Raw genomic sequence first — 26,708 nt, forward strand, 5'->3', positions numbered from 1 at the left:
GTGATGCTGGATAAATTAATATTTGAGGCAGTGATTTGAAACTAAAAGTGTTTTGAATCACTGGTCAAACAGTTATCAGGTATACCCTGTTCTGAAGCCTAAGTATCAAGTATTAGATGGAAGTAGTGTGTACACTTAATATTTTTTATGGCTCATTTGTCAGAATTAAGCAGAAGAGTGTGCATTTCACTTAAAAGCAAAAGAATTCCAATGATACTCTATCACTGGCTTTTCACTTGAGTTTTAGAAACTTATTATTTGCCCAAACAAGTTTATTAAAGAGCTGAGGGAGCAGAAGAAAATCATTTTGGTACTCTACAACTAATACCTTTAAGGACAAATTAAGTCTTTCATTTATTTAATTAAAATTTAGAGTCCTGGGCTTCCCTGGTGGCACAGTGGTTGAGAGTCCGCCTGCTGATGCAGGGGACATGGGTTCGTGCCCCGGTCTGGGAAGATCCCACATGCCACGGAGCGGCTGGGCCCATGAGCCATGGCCACTGAGCCTGTGCGTCCGGAGCCTGTGCTCCGCAATGGGAGAGGCCACAACAGTGAGAGGCCCGCGTACCACAAAAAAAAAAAAAAAAAAAAAAAAAATTTAGAGTTCTTTCACAATTGCAAAGCTTTAATGAAAATTGTGCATTGTCATTAATGGTTTTATTTTGTTTTTTTCAAGCTAATAAGCACAAGTGGGTACCACTCCACTTAGATGATGTAAGACCAGACAGTCAAGAAAGACCAGGATCCCGGAATAGCTCAAGATGTCAACCTGAAGCAAATAAAACATCACATAATAGGAGAAATGACACACGAAGTAAGTAACATTCTAAGAGAAAAATGACTAATCTAGTCTTAATCTTACTATTTTAGTAACCATGTATAGTATAAACTATTTGAGAGTAAGTTGCAGACATTGTGCCCCTTTAACCCTAAATACCTTCAGAGTATGTATCATAAGATCAGTAATACACTGTGACTATCCACAGGCAGAATTTCTCAATAATGCCCTTTACAGTTTTTTTCTCCTCTTTTCCGGGATCTCATCTGTGATCACACATTGCTTTTAGTTGTCTCTGTTAGTCTGGAATAATTCTTCTGCTTTTGTCTTTCATGACGTTGATTTTTTTCTGAAGGCTATAGGACAGTAATGTGGTAGCTATACTTATACCTTTGGGTTTTCTCATGTTTCCTCATGATTGGATTTGGGTTATAAATTTTTGGCAGGAATACTGCAAAAGTTAAATGATTTTCTTTGTAGTGTATAACTTGAAAATACATGTGGTATTGGTTTATCTTATTATTGGTGATATTAACTTTGAGCACTTGGTTAAGATGAGGTACTCCAGGTTTCTTTATTGTAAAGATACCCTTTTTCCCTTGGTAATTAACATGTAATTTGTGGAGAGAGACTTTGAGACTGTGGGAATACCCATTTTTTCATCAGACTTTTCATATGAGCTTCAGTTTCCATTGGTGATTTTTATTCTTGCCTGATTATTACCATGATGGTTGCAAATGCTGAATAGGTAATCTTCAGAATTTCACTATACTGGTATTTGTCTTACTGCCTCATTCTTTCTATATTTATTAGCTGGCATTCCAGTGTAAAGAACAACTTCCTATTATCAGTGTGGACTAAAGGCTTCTTACGTTTTCAGTGGTTGAATTGTTATCATGATTGTTTAATCTGATGCTCAAATTGTCCCAGAGTTGGCTAGTGGGAGCCTCTTCTGGGTGGTTTCTGGATCCTTCTTTAAAAAAAGTCAACTTTACTGAGTTAATAAGTATATATATTAAAGTACACTGAAATTACTGTCAAGTCCCCTAACCACGAGTCTACTTTCTATCAGATTTGATTTATCTTTTCAGAATTTCATATAAATTGAACTGTGAAATATAAATTATATCCTCTTGTGTTCTTTTGCTCAGCATAATGATTTTCACATTCATCAGTATTGTTCCATATATCAGTAGTTTCTACCTTTTTATTGCATAATAGTTTTCTATTGAATGGATATTCTCCTTTCTCCATTCATGTTGGTGGATATTTGGCTTGTTACCAGTTTTTGCCTGTTATGAGTAATGCCGCCATGAACATTTGTGTACGAACCTTTGTGTGGGCATATATCTTAGATTCTCGGGTAAACATCTAGGAGTGGATTGCTAGGTGGTATGGTGTGTGTGTGTGTATATTTTTTTGCTGTGCCATGCAGCATGCGGGATCTTAGTTCCCCGACTAAGGATTGAACCCATGCCCCCTGCAGTGAAAGCGTGGAGTTGTAACCACTGGACTGCCAAGGAAGTCCCCGGTAAATGTATATTTAACGTAATAAGAAATTGCCAAATGTTTCTTTTTTTTTTAAATTTATTTATTTTATTTTTGGCTGTGTTGGGTCTTAGTTTCTGTTCGCAGGCTTTCTTTAGTTGCGGATATGGGGGCTACTCTTTGTTTTGGTCCGCGGGCTTCTCATGGCGGTGGCTTCACTTTGTTGCAGAGCATGGGCTCTAGGCGTGCCAGCTTCAGTAGTTGTGGTCTGTGGACTCAGTAGTTGTGGCTTGTCGGCTGTATAGCGCAGACTCAGTAGTTGTGGCTCATGGGCTTAGTTGCTCCGTGGCATGTGGGATCTTCCCAGACCAGGGCTCGAACCTGTGTCCCCTGAATTGGCAGATAGATTCTTAACCACTGTACCACCAGGGAAGTCCCACCAATGTTTCTTTCCTTTGCTATATGTTAGGTCATATGTCTTGTGGAATTTCCCATATTTTGGATTTGGCTAAATGCTTTATCGTGATACTCCTTAACATGTTCCTTTGTCTTTTCTAAGTGTAACTGGTAATAATAACTAGAGGTTTGGTGAGGATCCAGATTATTTTTGTTTTTGTTTTGGTAGGAATATTTCATACTGTGTTTGTGTCACAGCAGTAGGAATAAAATGTCTGGGTGTCTTACTTTCAGATTATGTTGCGGTTGAGTTGGTTCAGGTGTTGTTAGCCTTATCCATCCATCATAAAGTGTCCCATCAGGGACTTCCCTGGTGGCTCAGTGGTTAAGAATCCGCCTATCAATGCAGGGGACATGGGTTCGAGCCCTGGTCCGGGAAGATCCCACATGCCGTGGAGCAGCTAAGCCCGTGCACCACAACTACTGAGCCTGTGCTCTAGAGCCCGTGAGCCACAACTCCTGAGCCCACGTGCTGCAACTGAAGCCCGCATGCCTAGAGCCCGTGCTCCGCAACAAGAGAAGCCACGACAATGAGAAGCCTGCACACTGCAACGAAGAGTAGCCCCTGCTCACCACAACTAGAGAAAGCCCACGCACAGCAACAAAGACCCAACATAGCCAAAAATAAGTATATAAAATTAATTAATTAAAAAAAAAATCATTGCCCAGATACATTATTTCAGCAGGGTTTGTTCAAGTTTCAGAAAGAAGAGGACAGGAGGATATGAGGAAGCAGTTGGCTGAGCATTTGTGTTTTTTGTTTGTTTGGGTTTTTTTTGGCCACCCCATGCAGCTTGTGGGATCTTAGTTCCCTGAGCAGGGATTGAACCCATGCCCTCGGCAGTGAAAGTGTTGAGTCCTAACCACTGGACCTCCAGGGAATTCCCTGAGCATTTGCTTTTATAGTTTTCTACTGAAATCTTTTAAGTCTGATAATTTTTAAGGCATATTGTCCTGTGAAAGCATTGTACAGTGAGTCCCTGTCTAATCAACGTCCAGATTTAGTAACTCTGCTATCTTTAATTCATCCATCTGCTGAATCATTTGAAAGTACTTTGCAGATATCGTGACACTTCAGCACTGATGTCCCAAGAAAATGCAGCATCTAAGAAAATCAACGCTAATTCATTATATCATCTAAAATCTAGTCAATGGTTATATTTACTCAATTGTCCACAAAATATGACTTTAAAATTCTAAAACTTGCTAGTGGTATCTAGTGAGTAGAGACCAAGGATAATGCTAAACATCCTACAGTACCCAGGACAGCCTCCACACTAAAGAGTTATCTGGCTCAAAACGTCAGTTATGCCATGGCTGAAAACCCTGGTCTCTGGGGTATACATACCTTTACTTATTTGATTGTTTCCAATTGTTTTTCAAAATTGAAATGTACTTGTTTTTACTCCAGCATTATATAAAAGTTCTGTCTTGGTCAACATTTGCTATTGGGAATTCCCTGGTGGTCCAGTGGTTGGGACTCTGTTTCCACTGCAGGACTGCAGAGGGTACAGGTTTGATCTCGATCCTTGGTAGGGGAACTAGGATGCCTCATGCTACAAAGTACAGCCAAAAAAGAAAAAACAAAACAGAAAAATAAAACCAAAAAATATTGATATTATGGGACCTTAAAATGTTTTTCAGACTGGGACAGATAAAAAAATACTCTTTCATTGTCTTAATTTGCATTTCTCAAGGCCACTGAGGCTGAGCACCGTTTTTTAAATTGTCTATTTGCATTTCCTTGCTTGCCCTGCCAGTCTTTTAATGACTTTTTCCTATTTGGTTGCAGAGGGTGTGTGTGTGTGTGTGTGTGTGTGTGTGTGTGTGTGTGTGTGTGTGTGTGTGACAGAGAGAGAGAGAGGATGCATGTGGGCATAAGAGACATTTGTATGAGTTCTACATGTATTCTGGATATAATTGCTATATTGCTCTGCAGATATCTTCTCCCAGTTTTCATTTCCTTTTTTCTTTAAAAGAAATGTCTTTTACTTAAATAGAAACACCCTTTCCTTAAAAAAATTCCTATTTGTGAAAATAAGTATTATTGTGAAAATAAGTTTTTCTTTTTAGGAGTTTTATATAGTACAAAACTCAGTTGTCTTGGAATTTGTTAAATTTTTAACAGTACAGTTTTAGCAAACGATCTCGTTATCTTTTTTTTAGTATGTTACTTTACTTATCAGAATATCTTCTTTATATGTCAATACATAAGATGTCTTTTATGCCAGAGGCATTTTGACAAATTCCTATGGAATCTCTTAAGTTTGTATCTGTCTTTTTTTTTTTTTTTTTTTTCGGTACGCGGGCCTCTCACTGTTGTGGCCTCTCCCGTTGCGGAGCACAGGCTCCGGACGTGCAGGCTCAGTGGCCATGGCTCACGGGCCTAGCCGCTCCGCGGCATGAGGGATCTTCCCAGACCAGGGCACGAACCCGCGTCCCCTGCATCAGCAGGCAGACTCTCAACCACTGCACCACCAGGGAAGCCCAAGTTTGTATCTTTCTGAAGAATGACTGGTTACTAATAACTAGTTACAAAGTGGGAAGGGGTGGTTACCACATTTTCATAAAGATAATCATGTTTTCGTAGTTGCAAATTGGAATGTATAAAAATATTTTTATTTTAAAAAAGGTTGGAGGCGTGAAAGAGAAAAGAGAGATGATCAAGATGAAGTTTCCAATGTGAGAAGTGAGTGTGGTAATATCCGAGGTACTTTTAGAGGCCGAGGAAGAGGCCGAGGACGGGGAAGAGGACGAGGCAGAGGAAATCCTCGATGTGAGACTTGATTTTTTGTTTTGTTAAATTAGATAAACACTGAAAAAAGTGTGCAAGTTGTCTGTTTTTCCCACTATCCCACATACTGTTTTAACTGATTTTACATGTCTGATAATAAAGATGGTTTTATATTTGTTTGTTACCCCTTGAGATACTTCACTTTGGATTTTTCTTTATAGTAACTATTTCTTTTTTTTTCCAATCTGTGATCATTTTTCTTTTTCTTTATTACATCAAGTGAACTTTGATTATTCATATGGTTATCAAGAACATGGTGAAAGGACTGGTCAACCATTTCAAACAGAACTTAATACCAGTATGATGTATTACTATGATGATGGTACAGGCGTACAGGTGTATCCTGTGGAAGAAGCATTGCTTAAAGAGTATATTAAACGCCAAATGTAAGTCAATCAGACATAAAGAGATGGGGCAGGAAAATCCATTGCAATATCAAACTTTAACATCACTGATAATATAACACATTTTCTGAGCTGTTTATTAGTAAAATTAGAACATTTTAATAGTATTTTATATTTTGTTTCTAGGAAATGTTAGTAGAGCATGTATAAAGTATTTTTAAAAATTTATTTTTGGTTCATGTTATTATTTATATAAGACTCCTTTCTCTCTTGAGGTACTTCTCTGCTTAAAGGATATTAGTTAAAATGTCACGGCATAATATGAATGATTAAATATAAGAATATAAAACTACTTCATATGTTTGAAATTGAACAAGTGAAATTTAGCTTATTTGCAAATAAATGTTTATATTAAAATTTGCAAATGAACATAAATGGCAAAAAATGGTGATATCATCTGACTTTTATAACAATTGGTTTCAGAATCGTAAGTTTGTTTTTTAACTTTTAAGTTCTCTTTCTTTGTGACACATATTCAAAGGAGACTACCTAATTTTTTTTAGTTTTAGACTTTTTATTTTAGTTCTTGTAATAGTTGCTTTCTGAATATTGAACTTGAAGTTTAGGAGAATATTAGTTTGTTGTATTATCTTTAAGCAAAAAATAACCCCTCTGCCTGTTAGTATTGTGTAGGATGTTTTGCATATTTATATAGTGTGTTTATATAGTGGTGAGAAAAGTGTTTCCAAGTGATGTGCCTAACTAATTTACTGAAATTTGAACCTTTTTTTATCCTTATAAAGGGAAGGAAAAAGGCTATTTTTGAAAAGGCATAAGCATTTTTATTTATTTATTTATTTAGTTTTTAGTTTTTTGGCTTTGTTGGGTCTTCATTGCTGCACCCAAGCTTTCTCTTGTTGTGGTGAGCGGGGGCTAATCTTTGTTGCGGTGCGCGGGCTTCTCATTGCGGTGGCTTCTCTTGTTGTGGAGCACAGGCTCTAGACGCGCGAGCTTCAGTAGTTGCGGCACGCGGGCTCAGTAGTTGTGGCTCGTGGGCTTTAGAGCACAGGCTTCAGTAGTTGTGGCGCACGGGCTTAGTTGCTCCGCAGCATGTGGGATCTTCCCTGACCAGGGCTCGAACCTGTGTCCCCTGCATTGGCAGGCAGATTCTTAACCACTGTACCACCAGGGAAGCCCCATAAGCACTTTTAAAACATCCACCTTTATTTTAAAAATAAAATGGACCCTAATCCATTAATAGAAAATAATATCTTCATCAGCATCAGCCAGGCATCTTCCTGGGATGCCTTCATGGTGGATTTGATTGGCTTACAATATGAAGCCAACTTGTTTATTTTATTCTTGCTTCTTTTGTTACAGTTGACGGAAACACTGAAGAAAAGGGCCTTTTTATGGGCAGAAAGTGCCTGGCATGTGGCTATCAACTTCAAAACACTATTCCTGTCTTCCTTTGTAACTCTTGCTGCCAGGTCCCTTCTGAGACCTGACAGTGGACATGCAACTCCATGTCAGGATAATCGGCCTCCAATGTGCTCATACAAGTGAGGGAGGAGCATAGCTACTTAGTGTTGACAGAATTTCTGATCATGCAGTGTAGAATCCAGAGCTTCTAAGGTAGGACATGATAATGTGCCCTAGGACACTGAACAAAGTATCAGACATGGCATTGGCATGACTCCTTTTTTTGTTATTATTTAGCAGCAGAGTTTTTGGCAGATACTAGAGCACCAGGTTTAGAATGGCTTTTCACTGTTAACTGTTCTCTGATTAGTGGACATCTGGATTTGAGGAGTCATGCTTTTGACTTTTTGTCTTTAAGGTTTCTCAAACATAGATAGGCTTATTCATTAGGGTTTCGATTTTCCTCTTTGAGAAGTTACTGAAAAACTTCTTGTACTTCAGGAATATCATGCTAAATATTTTGAAGTAGGAGGCTTAACTGTATTATGGATGGTTCTTAAAATCATTTTAACTGAAAATGTATGTTAATAATTTGACATTTTTGATGTCAGGACATTAAAAATGGAAGATCTTGATTATTTTTAACTGGGGCAGTCTCTTGGCATTCAGATTTAGACATAAGTATGTTTGCAGCCCATTAGAAGTTTTAAAAAGTGTATACTATAGGTAATAGTGATTTATGAATTTATTTAGATACTGTGTTTCTCACAGAGTACTAGATTAAAAAGACATCTTACTAATTATTCAGAGAAGTTTTTGTCTAAGAATACTTTTAACTTGTGTTTGAATCAGATGTCTTAATGTCTGAAAATTTTGAATTTATGCGTATGTATTATGTGCCTACTGCATTTTAGCCACTGTGAAAGGGCTTTTGAAGTGTAACAGAAAGCAGAACAGATGTATTATGTGCCCACCACATGCCAGGCACTGTGAAAAGGGCTTTTGAGGCATAACAAAAATCAGAATGTTAATTTCTTCAAGACTTCAATTATTTTCTTTAGCGTTTAAGAAGAGTAAATGATTTACTAGTGTTACTGCGATGTCAGTTGTATTTCACTGATCTAAGGGAGCTTTGCACTTTGATAGTTGGATAAATATCAGAGTATAAAGAAGTAACTTGGATATTTACATTTCTAAAATAAGACATTTTTCCCACCCAATGAAAGGTAGCTCAAAGCCAGTTTTCAGTTGTAAGTGATTATTTCTTCAAAGTTAGAATTTGACCTAAATAATTCAAGGGTATCTTGAGTTACCCAATCTTACTCCCAAATATATGAGCTGGTGTGCTTTCTTATCATTTGCCACCCTTCTTTGAAAACTTGCTCTGTGATTTGGAAACAGTATAGGATTTTTAAACTGTAAGCCATATCATTTGATGTCATGTATTTCTTTTGTATTATTCTTTTCTACATTTCCCCCTATTTATCCTCTTCTGTTTTTCTAGAATCTTGTTCTCGTTTTTTTTATATGCAGGCTGTAATTTAAACATGTGTTTCTCAAATGCCATTATTATATGTATTCTTCATATTATCTTTATATCTTGGTGGAACTTGTAGTTGTTGATGATACAGTTTGTTCATTTACACTTCTCTCTATACTCTCCTAGAGAGAAGATTAAGGTGTATAAGTTGCTTCTGTATTTTTTTTTGCCCATGTATATACCTCATGGTGTTGCAGATATTCTTTGTTTAACTGTATTCCGTTCACTTTTAACGTCTTTTATAGTTCTGCCTCTCGAAGGGGGGAGATAGTGAACCATTCAAATATAAAATTGTGTGCATCTGTGCCCACATATTCACTCAGTTTTTACTAAGCATTGTGCTGAATGCTAGGGTTCAGAAGTATTAAACAATGTCAGTACCCTGCCAATTTAGAAAACAAACTAATCTACTCTGTAAACTTGACAAAGAATACTTCCAACATACCATTATTTTCAGTGATGGGAAAAAGTTGGAAGGCAGTCTGTTGATGTGTTTAACTTTGTTATTTAGTGTTTAAATGAAGCAAGTTCAAGTAGCTTTGAAATGAAATTTTTCACTTAATTGACTCATTAAAAAGTTAATTATTGAAATGTTTTAAAGTATGGTTAATTGTTTTTACCTGGGTAAAGCTGATCTAACAAAGAAGTACGTTTTTGGGAAGATAGTATTCTAAATTTCTTTCTACCTGTGTAAGAGAAATTACTAACAATAGGGTTTTGTTGTTATTATATTTACCCTGTGTATGTTATGTTAAATGTATATAATGTTATTAATAAATCAAAATAGTTTTATAACAATTGATATTATAAGCCATAGACATTTTAATATTCCGTTGAATAAATTGATGAAATTTATATTTACTTCTTTATTTCTTTTTTCAGTGAATATTACTTCAGTATAGAAAACTTGGAACGGGACTTCTTTCTTAGGAGAAAGATGGATGAGCAAGGTTTCTTGCCTATTTCCCTGATTGCTAGTTTCCACCGTGTTCAGGCTCTCACTACAAACCTTAATCTCATTTTAGAGGTAATTTTTCATACACAAAACAGTCTGTACTTTAGTTATGCTGTGAACCTAAAACTGCTTTAAAAAATAAAGTCTAGGGCTTCCCTGGTGGCGCAGTGGTTGAGAATCTGCCTGCTAATGCAGGGGACACAGGTTCAAGCCCTGGTTTGGGAGGATCCCACATGCCACGGAGCAACTAGGCCCGTGAGCCACAACTACTGAGCCTGCGCGTCTGGAGCCTGTGCTCCGCAACAAGAGAGGCTGCGACAGTGAGAGGCCCGCGCACCGCGATGAAGAGTGGCCCCTGCTTGCCACAACTAGAGAAAGCCCTCGCACAGAAACTCAGACCCAACCCGGCAAAAATAAATTAATTAATTAATAAACTCCTACCCCCAACATCTAAAAAAAAAGAGTTTAAAAAAATAAATAAATAAATAAAAGTAAAGTCTATTAAACAATTTTAAGGAAAAAGCAAAAACAATCTGTAGTTACCTAAGGCTTAGACTGTATCTCAAGGCTTTTTTGCCATTTTATAAAACCCAAATAAATGTCTGACCCCTTAAAGGATTACTTAATGATGTTTCCACCTATTTTTAACCTGATCCTTCTTAGATGGGTTGAACCCCAACACAAACTTGAACACTCAAGGGTGTTCTTGGTCCTTTTAGTCTTCAGGTTGCTGTAAAATAGCATGTATTAAATTATTAAATTAAAATTTAAATTAAATTAAATTTAAATTTTGAGAATATTTCCTGTATAAAGAGGGCTAATTTAAAATAGTCTTTCTAGTTGTGTTCTTTTTTTTTGTTTTTAATAAATTTATTTTATTTATTTATTTTTGGCTGCACTGGGTCTTTGTTGCTGTGCGCGGGCTTTCTCTAGTTGTGGCGAGCAGGGGCTACTCTTCGTTGCGTACGTGGGCTTCCCATTGTAGTGGCTTCTCTTGTTGTGGAGCACAGGCTCTAGGCATGTGGGCTTCAGTAGTTGTAGCACACGGGCTCAGTAGTTGTGGCTCACAGGCTCTAGAGCACAGGCTGAGTAGTTGTGGTGCACGGGCTTAGTTGCTCCGTGGCACGTGGAATCTTCCCGGACCAGGGCTTGAACCTGTGTCCCCTGCATTGGCAGGTGGATTCTTAACCACTGTGCCACCAGGGAAGCCCGGGAAAGGATATTTAAAAAAAAAAAAAAAAACTTTTGCATTACCATTATGGTTAGCATTATTAATACATAATGACTGATTTTTTTTTGTAGAGTTTATTTATATAGGCTGCGTTGGGTCTTCGCTGCTGTGCACGGGCTTCCTCTAGTTGCGGTGAGCAGGAGCTACTCTTCGTTGTGGTGTGTGGGCTTCTCATTGCAGTGGCTTCTCTAGTTGTGGAGAATGGGCTCTAGGTACAGGGGCTTTGGTAGCTGTGACACACAGACTCTAGAGCGCAGACTTAGTAATTGTGGTGCACAGGCTTAGTTGCTCCGCGGCACGCGGGATCTTCCCAGACCAGGGCTCAAACCCACGTCCCCTGCTCTGGCAGGTGGACTCTTAACCACTGTGCCACCAGCGAAGTCCCCACAGTGACTGATTTACAGTAAGAAATACTACTACTGTGAAACATAGAAACACATAAGCATAGTGATTTAGAATAGCATAGGTCTGAATTCACTTAACATTCATTATGTACCTACCACTTATTACAGTGGGAAAGATGTCTTTTTTTCCCTTAAGAAGGTAAGGCTTCATTAGGCTTTGCAGTATAAACATACCGATTTAGAGCATGGACTTTAGAACCTGCATACATATCCTCCTAGGTCTGTGACTTCAGGCAGTGTCCTGAGACTTCTGTAAAGTGGAAATTGTTACAATACATACTTCATAGGGTTGTTATGAGTATGAAATGTGTAATGGCAGTGTCTGGCGTACACAGTAAACTCTAAATAAGAATTTGCTGTTACTGTTAGTCTTCAAGGATATCCTTCTGTTGATTACTCCTTTTATCTTCATTTCATTTCTACCAGCTTTTTCCTATATGTATTTGAATATGCTTATGTCTTAACTGTCTTGAAAAAACTATCAAAAGAAGCAAAATATATTTTAGCTAACACCCATATCTGCTCTGGTCGAGTGTGTCTACACAGCTAAACTTACTGAATCTGTTTCCTCCTCTCCCATTTGTTTTTCACCTTACTGCACTCTTTTTCTTTCTTTCTGTTTTTTTTTACTTTGATACATATGTATATTGTAATATGATGGCTATTGCAGCGTTATCACTTAACATAGTTATAGTACAATATAATAGAAATAATAGAAAATAATAGGAAAAAAACCCTCAGACACCCAGAAATCTTGACTGTATACTGTAGCTCATTGTTTAGTAGTTCAATATAACCAAGATTTGGTTTTAGTAAAAATACGTCTAACTCTGTCTAGATCTTTTCCTTAATTTGTGTATGCTGTGAGCCTTTTAAGTTTTTGTATGAGTCTTTTAAGGCCTGAGTCACAACTTTCCCCCTTTCTGTTTTCTTTATTTTCTTCTTGAGTTTTTTTTGTTTCTTTCTTTTCAGTAGGGAATTAATTCCCTGTGATTCAAGATTCAAAGGGTATATAGTGAAAAATTTCCTTCTCATCTTTCACCAACAGTGAACTAGTTAAACCCTCCTTGGTATGGCAAGTAGTGTTACTTCTTTTTTGTGTATTCTTCCTGAGATAGTTCATGTTTTACTACATATACTGTTATACCCCTTCCTTTTATAAAAACAGCATATTGGAAGATCATTCAATAGCTATATATAAAAAACTTTGAATTTTTTCCTGAAAATTTTTCTTTAAATTGAGTCATAACTTATACATTGTGTATTAGAAGTTATAAGATTAAGAATGACTTTCCCCTATGTACATACTTGTGTTACTGCTACATGGATTAAGATAGAACATTTTCAACATCCCAGGGAGCTCCCTTGTACTCCGGCCTAGTCTGAATCACTGTTCTCTTCAAAGTAGTTGCTTTTCAGAGAGGTCCTTCATCTTGTTTTTTAAACATTACATAATCAAAGTTATTTGAAATCTTTTATATCTGACTTTTGCTTGTTATTTCTGTAAGGCTTATCCATGTTGTTGTTGTGTGTGGCAGTTGTTTATTTTTCATTTTGCAGTAGTATTCAATTGTATGAATATAACTCTTTTCAGGTTCCTCTTAATAGACATTTGGGTTATTTACAGCTTGAATATGTGACTGTTGTGAACATTATTATTGTACATATTTTTGGATGGACATATACACTTATTTTTCTGTGAAATTGATGGGTAACAGGTTATGTGCGTGTGTGTGTGTGTGTATACAAACATATATATATATATATATATATATATATATATACACATACGAGCTTAGCTTTTGTAAATACTGCTAAACGTTTTTACAAGATATTGAACCAATTAAAACTACTGCTGTTCAGAGTTTGACTTGCTTCACATACCAGCGAACACCGTTGGTGGTCTTTTTCCAAAACATTTTGAAAAACTTAAGCCCATAGCAAAGTTTTAAGGTAATTTTTCTTTTTCTTTTTAAAATTCAGGTGTAAATAACATGATGTAAAATGCAGGGCTATTAGGTGTTCAGTTCGAGTTTTGAAAATTGTATAAGCCTGCTCCAAACAAGATATAGTTAATTACTCTAAAAACTTCCTTAGTGGCCCTTTGCAGTCAGTCCCCCATCCCCTCACCCTTTGCCCCACCAAACCAAAGCACTTTTCTGATTCTGTTACCAGAGATTTATTTTGTCTTTTCTTTACATTTGTGTAAATAGAGTTCTTCTGTCTCCTGGCTCTTTCATTTGTAGTTTTTGAAATTCATCCATGTTGTTGCAAGATCTGGATGCTGGGTATACTGCTTTGCTACTGGGGTGTCATTGCTTCTAGAACATTCAGTGGACAAAACTAGGAAAATACATTAAAAAATTACACATATCAGCAACTCAAACCCTTTACTGTAAGATTCTTCCTTATTTCCTTCATTCCATATTTCAGACTCTCTTCTTTTTCAGTGAGTATCCTGATTCCCATCAAAAGAGTTTGTTTCTAAATAATTTTAATACTAATTTTAAAGTAATGTCCAGTTACAGAAAATATACTTACTTGAGAAGTAAGTACGATACTAATATTAAGGGCATACAAATGTAAGATACTTAAAGTAGTACATATAATGCGTTCTCCAACTAAAATATAGCGAGTTTTAATCCTTATAAGTTAACAGTTTGTATGTTGAGTTTTTTTTTTTTTTTTTTTGCGGTACGCGGGCCTCTCACTGTTGTGGCCTCTCCCGTTGCGGAGTACAGGCTCCGGACGCGCAGGCTCAGTGGCCATGGCTCACGGGCCCAGCCGCTCCGCGGCATGTGGTATCTTCCCAGACCGGGGCACGAACCCGTGTTCCCTGCATCGGCAGGCGGACTCTCAACCACTGCGCCACCAGGGAAGCCCTGTTGAGTTTTTATATTTGTATTTTTCCTAGTTTCTGAAGGTGTGAGTGTCCTTGAATTTCAGGGAAGATTCAGATCAGTAAGGCTGTAATTTTTATTTGGAAGAAATTTTGTTCTAGTTTTATTTTATCCTTAAATTACAGCAAGCTATTTTTTGAGAGCCACCATATCCTAGTGGCTGAGGGTTTTCATGTTGGACAGATAATAAATGGTTTGAGTCCTGGTATTGCCTCATACTAAGTCCATAACCTTTACCAAGTTACTTTATTTCTTTGAGCCTCAATTTCCTCATCTGTGAAACCTACTTTACACTTACAAGGTATTATGAGGAATCTCTGCATGTGTGTGTTTATTATTCAGTAATGGTGGTATTTATTACAATAATTAAATATAATGCCTAAATTTTATTTGGTGATATTAAGGGAAAACTAAAGGAAATAGGAGTGGAAAAAATTGTCAATAAAAAATTATTGTAGTTTGCTTCAAGTTGATGCAATACTCCTTACTTGAAAATTTGGTTTTCACAATTAGAATAATTTGCTACATGTTAAATCAGGATATTTGTTACTTTACAGGGGCAAATTATTTTAAAATCTGTTCTGTTCATGGATATTCTGAGAAATATATTACATTAACTGTAATACCCTATGCTGATTTCAGACTTAAAAAATGTTTAGGTTATTAGAAGTATAGGAGGTACAATTAAATTTTTTGAATGAATGTTCTTTAATAACTCAAAATTCCTATTTATAGGCACTGAAAGATAGCACAGAAGTGGAAATTGTGGACGAGAAAATGAGAAAAAAGATAGAACCAGAAAAATGGCCAATTCCGGGCCCTTCTCCACATAGTGTGCCACAAACAGACTTCTCTCAACTGATTGATTGCCCAGAGTTTGTACCAGGCCAAGCCTTTGGTTCACATACAGGTAACAGCTTTTCTTCTAGAGCAAACAGCATAACAGTGGGCTATTTAGTCCAATTTACCTATCCTTTTTAAAGTTTATATAGATTCAGTAGAAAATTAAAGATAACCCAGTGACTTATGATGCTTTAAATTCTATTCATATTGCTTCCCTTAGAAAGTTATAAATTAAATAGAGATTTAAGAATTATGGGAGGAGCTCTGCTCTATTTATTCTTAACTTATTTGTCTACTTTGTCACATGTGGAGTTTCTACCTATCTTCTTAATTTTACTAAATGATTATAGATGTATTCTGCCAGTTTTCCCCTTGTAAGATTGGAATAGTCTAAAAGTCTTATACTCAAGAGTGGGGGTAGCCTTCCTTTAATTTTTTTCTTATGTGCTTCAACTTTGTCTTGAAATGACAAGATGACCTATATTCTAAATCAGAATTGGGGATCTCTTATGAAGTTATTGTAATTATATATTAAAGAATTGGTGGTATTTAGAATTTCCAAAAATTGCTTTAATGTTAAGAATTTTTTCCTGGATCATTTTTAAGAGATTCCCTCTTGGGAAAAAATATGTGTGCTTAAACTTTTTTCAGTCAGGGTGATGATCTACTGATGCTCTTGGATGTCATTTGATCGGAATATGCAGAGGAATAGGTGACTCACTGAAATATCATTATAAACATTGGAACAAATCGTCTGCAGAAATGAAAGAGACCAGACTTCTGTGCAAGAATGTCTACTCCCACTTCTGTGGAGGAGGTTGGGCCAACACTACAATGGAGATAAACACCTTTGTGATGATGATGAAAGACAGACCAGAGGACTGCTGTTGTTTTTATAGGAGCTGCCCATTTGTTTGTAATTAGCCTGGGCTGCATGTGCTACTTTTTTTCACGGTGGGAAAGTTAATTATCATTCTGGAAATATTGCAAGATTCTGTCTTTTCCTTCCATACTTATGTACTTGTGTCCAGATCAATGAAGCAGAAATAGAGAGGCTTGAGTGGAATTTCTCAGATTGTTAGGTCCTTTGCTATTTGATTTGCTCTTTACAGTATAGTGTACATTGTATAATTCACATGTTGTCATAGTGTTTCGCATGGACTATAAGATTTATTAATGTGGACACTAAGGGATAAGAAACTTAAGAAACGAACGAGAGTATTTTTTTTTTTTTACTCTTCAGAATGTATTTTTGATATACCAGTGTAGAGACCTCCCATCAATAAAGCACTGATGGACAGTCTCACAGATATTTTTATTTAGTGTTTCTTTGATTGTCAGCCCTCTGTGCCTCTACACCTAGCAAGCAACTTGGGCAGGTGTTTTAAAAGTTGAAGAACTTCGAGTGACATTTTTTAGTTTTTTTTAAAAAAAGAATACAATGTCTGATGGTAAGTTAGATTAAGTTAATGTGTAAACTTGGGGTCCAAGATGACATTTTTAACCGTCTTATGAACAGGCATTAGGTCAGTTGTTAAATAGAAAATACTTTTTCCACAGGGTAGCTAAGATAGGTCAGTCAAGTTGGTGATGCCTGTCCATTAACCATTTATGCATTATTAATAAAATTACAAGAATAAAATCACAATGTTTGTACATTTTTGTGTTTTTTTTTAAATATATACTCATTTACATGCACATACATATTGCCTGAACGAACTTTTTGGCCAAACCAATATAAGCACATGTATTGTGAATATTGTGAAACATACAACTTCACGGTAGAAACATTATTCAAGCTTAAAGAGCAATTAGAGACGATTATATCATAAACTTAAGTAGGTATTTAAAAATTCAATTTCTATGTTAAAAATAGTAGGTACTAATTTATCTACCTTGTGCTAGATACTGTTCTAGTCGTGTATACATGAGCTATACATACTAATTTAGTTAATTCTCCCAGTTACTAGTGGTGGTTCCTAGTCTACTTTTAAAGCTTTATTTACTGCATGAATAGAGATGATTCATAGTCTTAGGAATAGGGTTCTCTAGAGTTAATGTTTTTTTTCATTCCTATAACTTCAATATTAATACTGACAGCCCAAACCTTTTCACTCGTACTAATTTTTTGGATCAATTGATGACATGTACCATTAAGTTGTAGAGCAGCAGTGTCCAATAGAAATATTACGTTTGCCACACATGTAATCCTAATAATTTTTAATAGCGTTAAAAGCTGTAAAACCAATGAAATTAATTTTTATATACCCAAATATTATGAAATTAATATAAAAATTATGGACCAATGTTATTTTTGTACCAAGTGTTTGAAATCTGCTGTGTATTTTACACTTATCCTGAGCACATTTCAGCACTAGCCACATTTCAAGTGCTTTGTAGCTCCACAAGGCTAGTGGCTATTGTATTGAACAGTGAAGTTTTAGAGCGTTTTCTGTTATGAATCATTATACTTCTTTTTAAAGCAATATAATAATCTGGTGGTTGAAGCCTGGATCTATGTGTCCATGGAGAAGAAAATAAATCCATCTGATTCTCATATGTAGTAGATGAAAGTAAAATCTTGGAGTACTCTCTCAAACTGACTCCTGGAATGTGCCTTTGCATTTTCATTTAGTAAGTTAGAAGGATTGTTGGTGTTCATTTATTTCAACTTTCTCTCTGTAGTATTCAACTTTGCAATATTTTCAGGGAATTGGCTTTGAGGAGTAAATAATGTTTAGAAGTTTACAGTATAAATTTGTTTTTAAAACACTTTTTGTCCAAAGCAAGTTCATATTGCATTATAACTTAAATATTCTTCGACTTCTGAAAAAAAATTTATAAAGGAATTGATTTGTATTTTATAGAGCATATAATTACTTTGATTAAAAGTGTGGAGAAAGACATTTTTAATTCCAGCAGAGTTGTAAAATGTTTTGTTATTACCAGGGCATTGCACTTTAATGACGTGACATTCTAGTTTTCACAGTATTCACTGCAAGCCAAGGGCCCAACTGCATTTAGGTAAACCTTGTTAGGCAAAGGAGATGAGAAAAGTATGAGTATTGGCCGCCTTAGTATAGATCCTAGCAGACAGTGAAGGATTGATTTTGCCTTGAATAAAATATGAATTTTATTTGCTTAGTAGCATTTAAGATTCCCTAATTTCATTACAATTAATGAATCTAAGGTTTCACAGAGAATTGACTCCCAAATAGATGTATTGTCATAATTAGTAAGTGACTTGCATTGATATTCTTGAGAAGTTTGAATGAATGTGTCTGCATAAGGGTTGATAACATTCCTGTTATTATTCATTGGCTTCACTCGAATACATCTTACAAAGCCCTTTGGGTTTGAAAATCATTGAAAGATTATAATTGAGATTGATTTATCATGTTTTTGTGAAGAAAGAAAACGCCCAAGTAAAGAAAAAATATGTGTTATAAGAAAACCATTATTTTAACTATAGAACTAACTTAAAATTTTAGAGTCTGCCCCAAATTCTCCAAGAATTGGAAGTCCACTGAGCCCAAAGAAAAACACTGAAACAAGTAATCTTCAAGCAATGTCTAGAGGTTTGTCTGCCAGTTTGCCCGACTTGGACTCAGAACCTTGGATAGAAGTAAGAAAGAGACATCATCCATCCCCAGTGAAATTGAAGGTAAGTTGTTATGACCCAAGTGAAGTGTGATATATTTTTTTTAGAAAAATTTTTTAAATTTTTATTTATTTATTTTTGGCTGTGTTGGGTCTTCGTTACTGTGCGTGGGCTTTCTCTAGTTGCGTCGAGTGGGGGCTACTCTTCGTTGCGGTGCATGGGCTTCTCAATGTGGTGGCTTCTCTTGTTGCGGAGCCCGGGCTCTAGGCGCGTGGGCTCAGTAGTTGTGGCTCGCAGGCTCTAGAGCACAGGCTCAGTCGTTGTGGTGCATGGGCTTAGTTGCTCTGCAGCATGGGGGATCTTCCCAGACCAGGGCTCAAACCGGTGTCCCCTGCATTGGCAGGCGGATTCATTTTTTTTTTTTTTTTTTTGTGGTACGCGGGCCTCTCACTGCTGTGGCCTCTCCCGTTGCGGAGCACAGGCCACGGACGCGCAGGCTCAGCGGCCATGGCCCACGGGCCCAGCCGCTCCACGGCATGTGGGATCCTCCCGGACCGGGCCACGAACCCGTGTCCCCCGCATTGGCAGGCGGACCCTCAACCACTGCGCCACCAGGGAAGCCCGGCAGGCGGATTCTTTTTTTTTTTTTTTTTTTTTTTGCGGTACGCGGGCCTCTCACTGCTGTGGCCTCTCCCGTTGCGGAGCACAGGCTCCGGACACACAGGCTCCGCGGCCATGGCTCGCGGGCCCAGCCACTCCGCGGCATGTGGGATCTTCCGGGATCGGGGCACGAACCCGTGTCCCCTGCATCGGCAGGCGGACTCTCAACCACTGCGCCACCAGGGAAGCCCAAAACATTTTTTTTTTTTTTTTTTTTTTTTGCGGTATGCGGGCCTCTCACTGTTGTGGCCTCTCCCGTTGCGGAGCACAGGCTCCGGACGCGCAGGCCCATCGGCCATGGCTCACGGGCCCAGCCGCTCCGCGGCACATGGGATCCTCCCAGACCGGGGCACGAACACGTATCCCCTGCATCGGCAGGCGGACTCTCAACCACTGCGCCACCAGGGAGGCCCCGGCAGGCGGATTCTTAACCACTGCACCAGCAGGGAAGTCTGAAGTGTGATATATTGTGAGTGGAATGTAAGGCCACTGTTTTTGAGGTACATACATAAATTTGGAAAAGTTTTAAGAAAAATGGTAAAAATTGGAACCATTGCCCTTCAGTAAAGCTTATGGGTTACTAAGTAGTTGAAAATGAATAATATTGTATCATTTTTTAAATTTTATCTTATTTCTGAATATGATTTAAGAATATTTCACTTTAAGGCTTCCCTGGTGGCGCAGTGGTTGAGAGTCTGCCTGCCGATGCAGGGGACGTGGGTTCGTGCCCCGGTCTGGGAAGATCCCACATGCCGCGGAGCGGCTGGTCCCCTGAGCCATGGCCGCTGAGCCTGCGCGTCTGGAGCCTGTGCTCCGCAATGGGACAGGCCACGACAGTGAGAGGCCCACGTACCGAAAAAAAAAAATTTCACTTTAACCTTTTTTACTTGAAATTAGTTTATATTTGAATAATATTTCAGTTTTGTTAAAGCTGACAAAACTTATAAATTTTGAATTTATAACTGCCATATTATTTGTAACCTTGTTAATTATTTTAAAAATTCTTTTACATGTAATTACTTGTAAATGATACATGTCTGGTTTATATATGTTTTGGTGATTGTACAGTAGGAAAGGAAAAGAGAATAAATTTCTTGGGGGCACACAAGGGAGTGAGATGATCGTGGTTAGGGAACAATAGGAGAGTTTCTTGTTGTAGAACCGCTGTATTTTTGGCTGGTGGTTGGATACGTGAACTTCAAATGTGATAAAAATTGCTCTGATCTAAACCACAAACACAGAGTACAAGTAAAATGGAAATCCTAGTAAGACTGATGGGTAACATCAGTGTTTATCTTGTGATAGTCTACTATAGTTTTACAGTATGTTAACTTTGGAGGAAACTGAGTAAAAAGTACACGAGATTTCTATTTCTTTTTTTTTTTTTAGCCATGCTGCGCAGCATGTGGGATCTTAGTTCCCCGACCAGGGATTGAACCAGTGCCCCCTGCATTGGGAGCGTAGAATCTTAACCACTGGACCACCAGGGAAGTCCTCGAGATTTTTATTTCTTATAACTGTATGTGAATGTACAACTATCTCAAAGTAAAAAAGTTTACTAAAAATAAACTTGGAAATATTCAAATAATTTCAATATTCAAAGTAAGCTCTAAAAGGAATAGGTCACTAAAAATAATTGGGACCAGATGTGGGAAGAATGAAGAAGGCCATCATATTACAGATTATTATGAGTAGAGCTCTTTATTCCTAAGATGAAAGCATGAAGAAAGGAAGCATGAAGGATTTAAGCACGGTTCTTCATTGGAGGAATTGAGAGGGTGTTGATATTTTACCTCAGCATAGGATGTTTGGCAGTGTCTCGAGACAATTTGTTTTTTTAATAAATAGATAAATTTATTTATTTAATTTGTTTGTTTATTTATTCATTTATTTATGGCTGTGTTGGGTCTTCATTGCTGTGCGCGGGCTTTTTCTAGGTGCGGCAGGCGGGGACTACTCTTCGTTGTGGTGCGCGGGCTTTCTCATTGCTGTGGCCTCTCTTGTTGCAATTATTTAATAAGTTTCTTAAAGCACTGTCTCTTTTTTAATTAATTAATTAATTAATTAATTTTTGGCTGTGTTCGGTCTTTGTTGCTGTGTGCAGGCTTTCTCTAGTTGTGGCGAGTGGGGGCCACTCTTCGTTGCGCTGCGTGGGCGTCTCATTGTCATGGCTTCTCTTGTTGCAGAGCACAGGCTCCAGGCACGCAGGCTTCAGTAGTTGTGGCACGTGGGCTCAGTAGTTGTGGCTCATGGGCTCTAGAGCTCAGGCTCAGTAGTTGTGGCGCACGGGCTTAGTTGCTCCGCGGCACGTGGGATCTTCCCAGACCAGTGCTCGAACCCTGCATTAGCAGGCGGATTCTTAATCACTGCACCACCGGGGAAGCCCCTGGAGACAATATTTGGTTGTTAAAACTGAGAGAGTTCTACTGCATCCTGTGAATGAAGGCCAGGGATGCTGCTAAACATCCTACAGTGCACAGGACAGCCAGCCACCACACACACGCCCTAAGGAACTATCAAGCCCAACATGTCAGTAATGCTGAGTTTGAAACCCTGATTAAAGATAACTTTTTAATTTTTTATTTACCATTAAAAAAATTGAAGTACAGTTTATTTACAATGTTGTGTTAGCTTCAAGTGGTACAGCACAATGGTTCAGTTATACATATGTGTATATCTGTATATACCTATTCTTTTGCAGATTTTTTCCATGATAGGCTGTTACAAGATATTGAATATACTTCCCTGTGCTCTACAGTAGGTCCTTTTTGTTTATCTATTTTATACATAGTAGTGTGTGTATGTTAATTCCACACTCCTGATTTATCCCCCACCCCACCCCCAACTATCCTGTAGTAACCATAAGTTTTCTATGTCTGTGAGTCTATTTCTGTTTTGTAAATAAAGATAAGTTTTTACTTAGCAATGGTAGTTAAACACATCATACTAAAATGTTAACAAGAGGTTTTCTTCCTTGGGGCATTTTAAAAACCTAGAGCAGCTTCTCAAAATAAGATTTTCTAAAGATCCTGATTAATTTGTATATTTGTCATGGCAAACCTGGATAACAAGGGAGGATCATATCCTGGGCTCATTGACAGAAACTTGTACCATATTTCATTTATACCAAGATCTATGTTTTTTCCTTCATGTTAAAAAAAAAAAACCTCCACATTTAAGCATTTCTTTTAAAATAATATCTTAAAATTGATAACATCTTTGATTTGATGAAAACAGTTTTTGCAAGGGTTAGTTGGATTTTACTGTATAGGGCCAGCAAATTGGTGATGGAGTGTGGTTTTCAAAACAGAAAGAGAATTGTATAATATCTAGGACCTTTCAGTTTCATGGCCAAAGAATATTGGTACCATTAGTAAGACCTGAAATGTATTCCAATACTACAGAGTGGGGGCTTGGCCTGGAGGAAAGATGACTGTAGGTTCATCAGAGATACCTGCTGAGGTAGGTTAGTTATTGACAACATACTTTTATTTATTTATGTATGTATGTATGTATGTATGTATGTATGTATGTATGTATGTATGTATGTTATTTCAGACACCTGCTGAGGTAGGTTAGTTATTGACAACATACTTTCATTTATTTATGTATGTATGTATGTACGTATGTATGTATCTATCTACCTACTTACCTACCTACCTACCTATCTGTGCTGGGTCTTAGTTGCAGTAAGTGGGATCTTCACTCTTAGTCGCATTATGCGGGATCTTTAGTTGCAGCATGCCGGATCTAGTTCCCTGACCAGGGATCGAACCCGGGCCCACTACACTGGGAGCATGGAGTCTTAGCCACCGGACCACCAGGGAAGTCCTGTCAACATACTTTTTTGAAAATGATCTTTTTAAAATAGATGTTCTAGAGTGGGTATAGAAATCTTGGTCAGATTTCATTTTCCCCTAGAAATCTTTCTTTTTTAATTAATTTTTATTGGAGTATAGTTGCTTTACAATGTTGTACTAGCTTCTACTGCACAGCAAAATGAATCAGCCATACATACACATATATCCCCTCCATTTAGGACAGTACAGTGCATTAAGTAGAGTTCCCCATGCTATACAGTATGTTCCCATCAGTTGTCTATTTTATACATAGTATCAGTAGTGTATATGTGTCAATCCCAATCTCCCAATTCCTCCCACCCCATCCCTTTCCCCCTTAGTATCCTTACATTTGTTCTCTAAGTCTGTGTGTCTATTTTTGCTTGGCAATTAAGGTCATCTATACCATTTTTCTAGATTCCACATACATGCATTAATAATACAATATATGTTTTTCTCTTTCTGACTTCACTCTGTGTGACACTATCTAGGTCCATCCACGTCTCTACAGATGACCCAATTTTGTTCCTTTTTATGGCTGAGTGATATTCCATTGTATACACGTACCACATTTTTTTTAATTTTTGAATTTTATTTTATATTTTTATACAGAAGGTTCTTATTAGTTATCCATTTTATACATATTAGTGTATATATGTCAATCCCAATCTCCCAATTCATCACACCACCACCACCCCCTGCCACGTTTCCCCCTTGCTGTCCATACGTTTGTTCTCTACATCTTTGTCTCAATTTCTGCCCTGCAAACCGGTTCACCTGTACCATTTTTCTAGGTTCCACATATATGCGTTAATATATGATATTTGTTTTTCTCTTTCTGACTTACTTCACTCTGTGTGACACTCTCTAGGTCCATCCACATCTCTACAAATGACCCAATTTCGTTCCTTTTTATGGCTGAGTAATATTCCATTGTATACATGTACCACATCTTCTTAAACCAGTTGTCTCTTGATGGGCATTTGGTTGTTTCCATGTCTTGGCTATTGTAAATAGTGCTGCTGTGAACATTGGGGTGCAAGTATCTTTTCAAATTAGAGTTTTCATCTTTTCCAGATATATGCCCAGGTGTGGGATTGCTGGATCATATGGTAGCTCTATTTTTAGTTTTTTTAAGGAGCCTCCATACTGTTTTCCATAGTGGCTGTATCAAGTTACATTCGCACCAGCAGTGTAAGAGGGTTCACTTTTCTCCATACCCTCTCCAGCATTTATTGTTTGTAGATTTTTTGATGATGGCTATTCTGACTGGTGTCAATGTAGTTTTGATTTGCATTTCTGTAATAATTAGTGATGTTGAGCATCTATTCATGTGTGTGTTGGCCATCTGTATGTCTTCTCTGGAGAAATGTCTATTTAGGTCTTCCACCCTTTTTGATTGGGTTGTTTGTTTTTTGATATTGAGCTGCATGAGCTGCTTATATATTTTGGAGATTAATCCTTTGTTGGTTGCTTCATTTGAAAATATTTTCTCCCATTCTGAGGGTTGTCTTTTCATCTTATTTATGGTTTCCTTTGCTGTGCAAAAGCTTTTAAGTTTAATTAGAGGTCCCATTTGTTTCCCCTAGAAATCTGAAAACATTTTTCCACTGTCATCTTCGTCAATTTTCAGAACTCTTGTGAAATTCAGTCCCTTCAGATTGTGTCAACTGACTTTTTTATTGCTGAAAGCTTTTAAGATTATTTCTTCATCCCCACTCTTGAAATTTCAGATGATATACCCTGGAGTTGGTCTATTTTTATTCATTATGCTAGTATTTATGTCCTTTAAAAACTCTCTTTTGGGCTGATGATTGTCTCTTAATATCTGGTGATCTTTGGTTGATGGTTTATATTAGTATTGGTAAATTGGTACAGATTTCTTTTGTGTATGGCATTATAGATCTGCTCATCCAGAGGACCATTTTCCTGAATGTGAGGTATGATTGCACACTCTTGGTTAAGTGTAAAGGGCCTATGGACTTGGATTTCTAGACTTAGGCAGAGCAGAGTCCGGCTGGTTTTGGATCTCCAAAATTGCTAAAATAAGGAGTACTTTTTTATGGGAGGTAGAATTTGTTAGTGTATTTCATTCATTGGTAAAATTACCTTATTTTTTCCCCCATTTTGTTTTAGAAGTTTAGAATAATACTAGGATGTGTTCAGCCTCTCTGTAGCTCCAGCACCTAAGATATGAACCCTCCCTTGGCAAATGTTTAACTTTGTTTAGAAAGCGATTCTTGGGCTTTTAGTTGGGGGCAGACTTTATAATAAAGCTTTGTATTCTCGGATAAGGGTGTGGGGCTAACTGTGTCCTACAGTTAGTTTTCCAGGTACCTTTATTTTTTCGGTATGCGGGCCTTTCACTGTTGTGGCCTCTCCCATTGCAGAGCACAGGCTCCGGACGCGCAGGCTCAGCAGCCATGGCTCATGGGCCTAGCCACTCTGCGGCATGTGGGATCTTCCCGTACCAGGGCACGAACCCATGTCCCCTGCATCGGCAGGCGGACTCTCAACCACTGTGCCACCCGAGAAGCCCCCCAGGTACCTATTTTGATTGCTGTCACATAGTCCTTTCCTGTTCTTTGGATCTACCATCTCAAAACTTTTTAGGACCCCAGTGGGATCAATGGTGTCTGCCTTCCCTGTAACCTTCCTTTTTTTTTTTTTAGTATTTATTTATTTAGGCTGTGCCGGGTCTTAGTTGCGGCACACGGGATCTTCGTTGCAGCCTGTGGGATCTTTTTAATTGCAGCATGTGCACTTTTTAGTTGCGGCATGTGAACTCTTAGTTGCGGCATGCGTGTGGGATCTAGTTCCCTGACCAGGGATCAAACCTGGTCCCCCTGCATTGAGAGTGCAGAGTATTACCCACTGGACCACCAGGGAAGTCCCAGCCTTCCTTGATATGGGTTTTAGATTTCTATTTCCTCTAGTCATGTTTATTATTAATACAATTCCATTTGCTTTCTGCTTTCCAGAAAATTATAAAAATTTCTGATCTTCTGATAGTTATACTTGTTTTCTTATTGACAAATTATGGTATTAATGTAATTGTGAGGTAAAAAGCGTTGAGACTAGGGAAGATCGTTGAATCTTGAAGTCAGAAGACCCTGGTTGTTCTGGGAATTCCCAGTGGTTAGGGCTCTGTGCTTCCACTGCAGGGGGTGTGGGTTCAATCCCTGGTTGGGGGAAGTAGGATCCCGCATGACATGCAGCGTGGCCAAAAAAAAAAAAAAAAAAAAAAGTCCTTGGTTGTTCTAGTCCGGACTAATTCTGCAATTGTGGACAAACAATGTCACATCTCTAGGCCTTTTTTTCCCTCATCTGTAAAACAAGTTGGTACTAAGGACCATTCTAACTCTAAAAGAGTCTTTAATATAATCCTTCTTTTTTCAGCTTTGTGGGTTTTTTTTAATCTTAAACTGATTGTTTAGCAGTTACTTTATATTT

General features: G+C 37.7%; 1 protein-coding gene across 1 annotated transcript in view; it reads left to right on the forward strand.

Moving 5' to 3' along the window:
• LARP1B (La ribonucleoprotein 1B) overlaps positions 1 to 26,708 on the forward strand; it is a 147,476-nt gene that overhangs the window by 18,817 nt on the left and 101,951 nt on the right. The window contains 6 exon segments of the mRNA XM_081232330.1: positions 677 to 814; positions 5,355 to 5,498; positions 5,737 to 5,902; positions 9,705 to 9,849; positions 15,048 to 15,222; positions 18,647 to 18,819. Of these exon segments, the coding sequence (XP_081088456.1) occupies positions 677 to 814; positions 5,355 to 5,498; positions 5,737 to 5,902; positions 9,705 to 9,849; positions 15,048 to 15,222; positions 18,647 to 18,819 (941 nt within the window).

The sequence above is a fragment of the Mesoplodon bidens genome (genome assembly GCF_964165515.1).
Source record: "Mesoplodon bidens genome assembly, chromosome: 1".
Taxonomy (NCBI): domain Eukaryota; kingdom Metazoa; phylum Chordata; class Mammalia; order Artiodactyla; family Ziphiidae; genus Mesoplodon; species Mesoplodon bidens.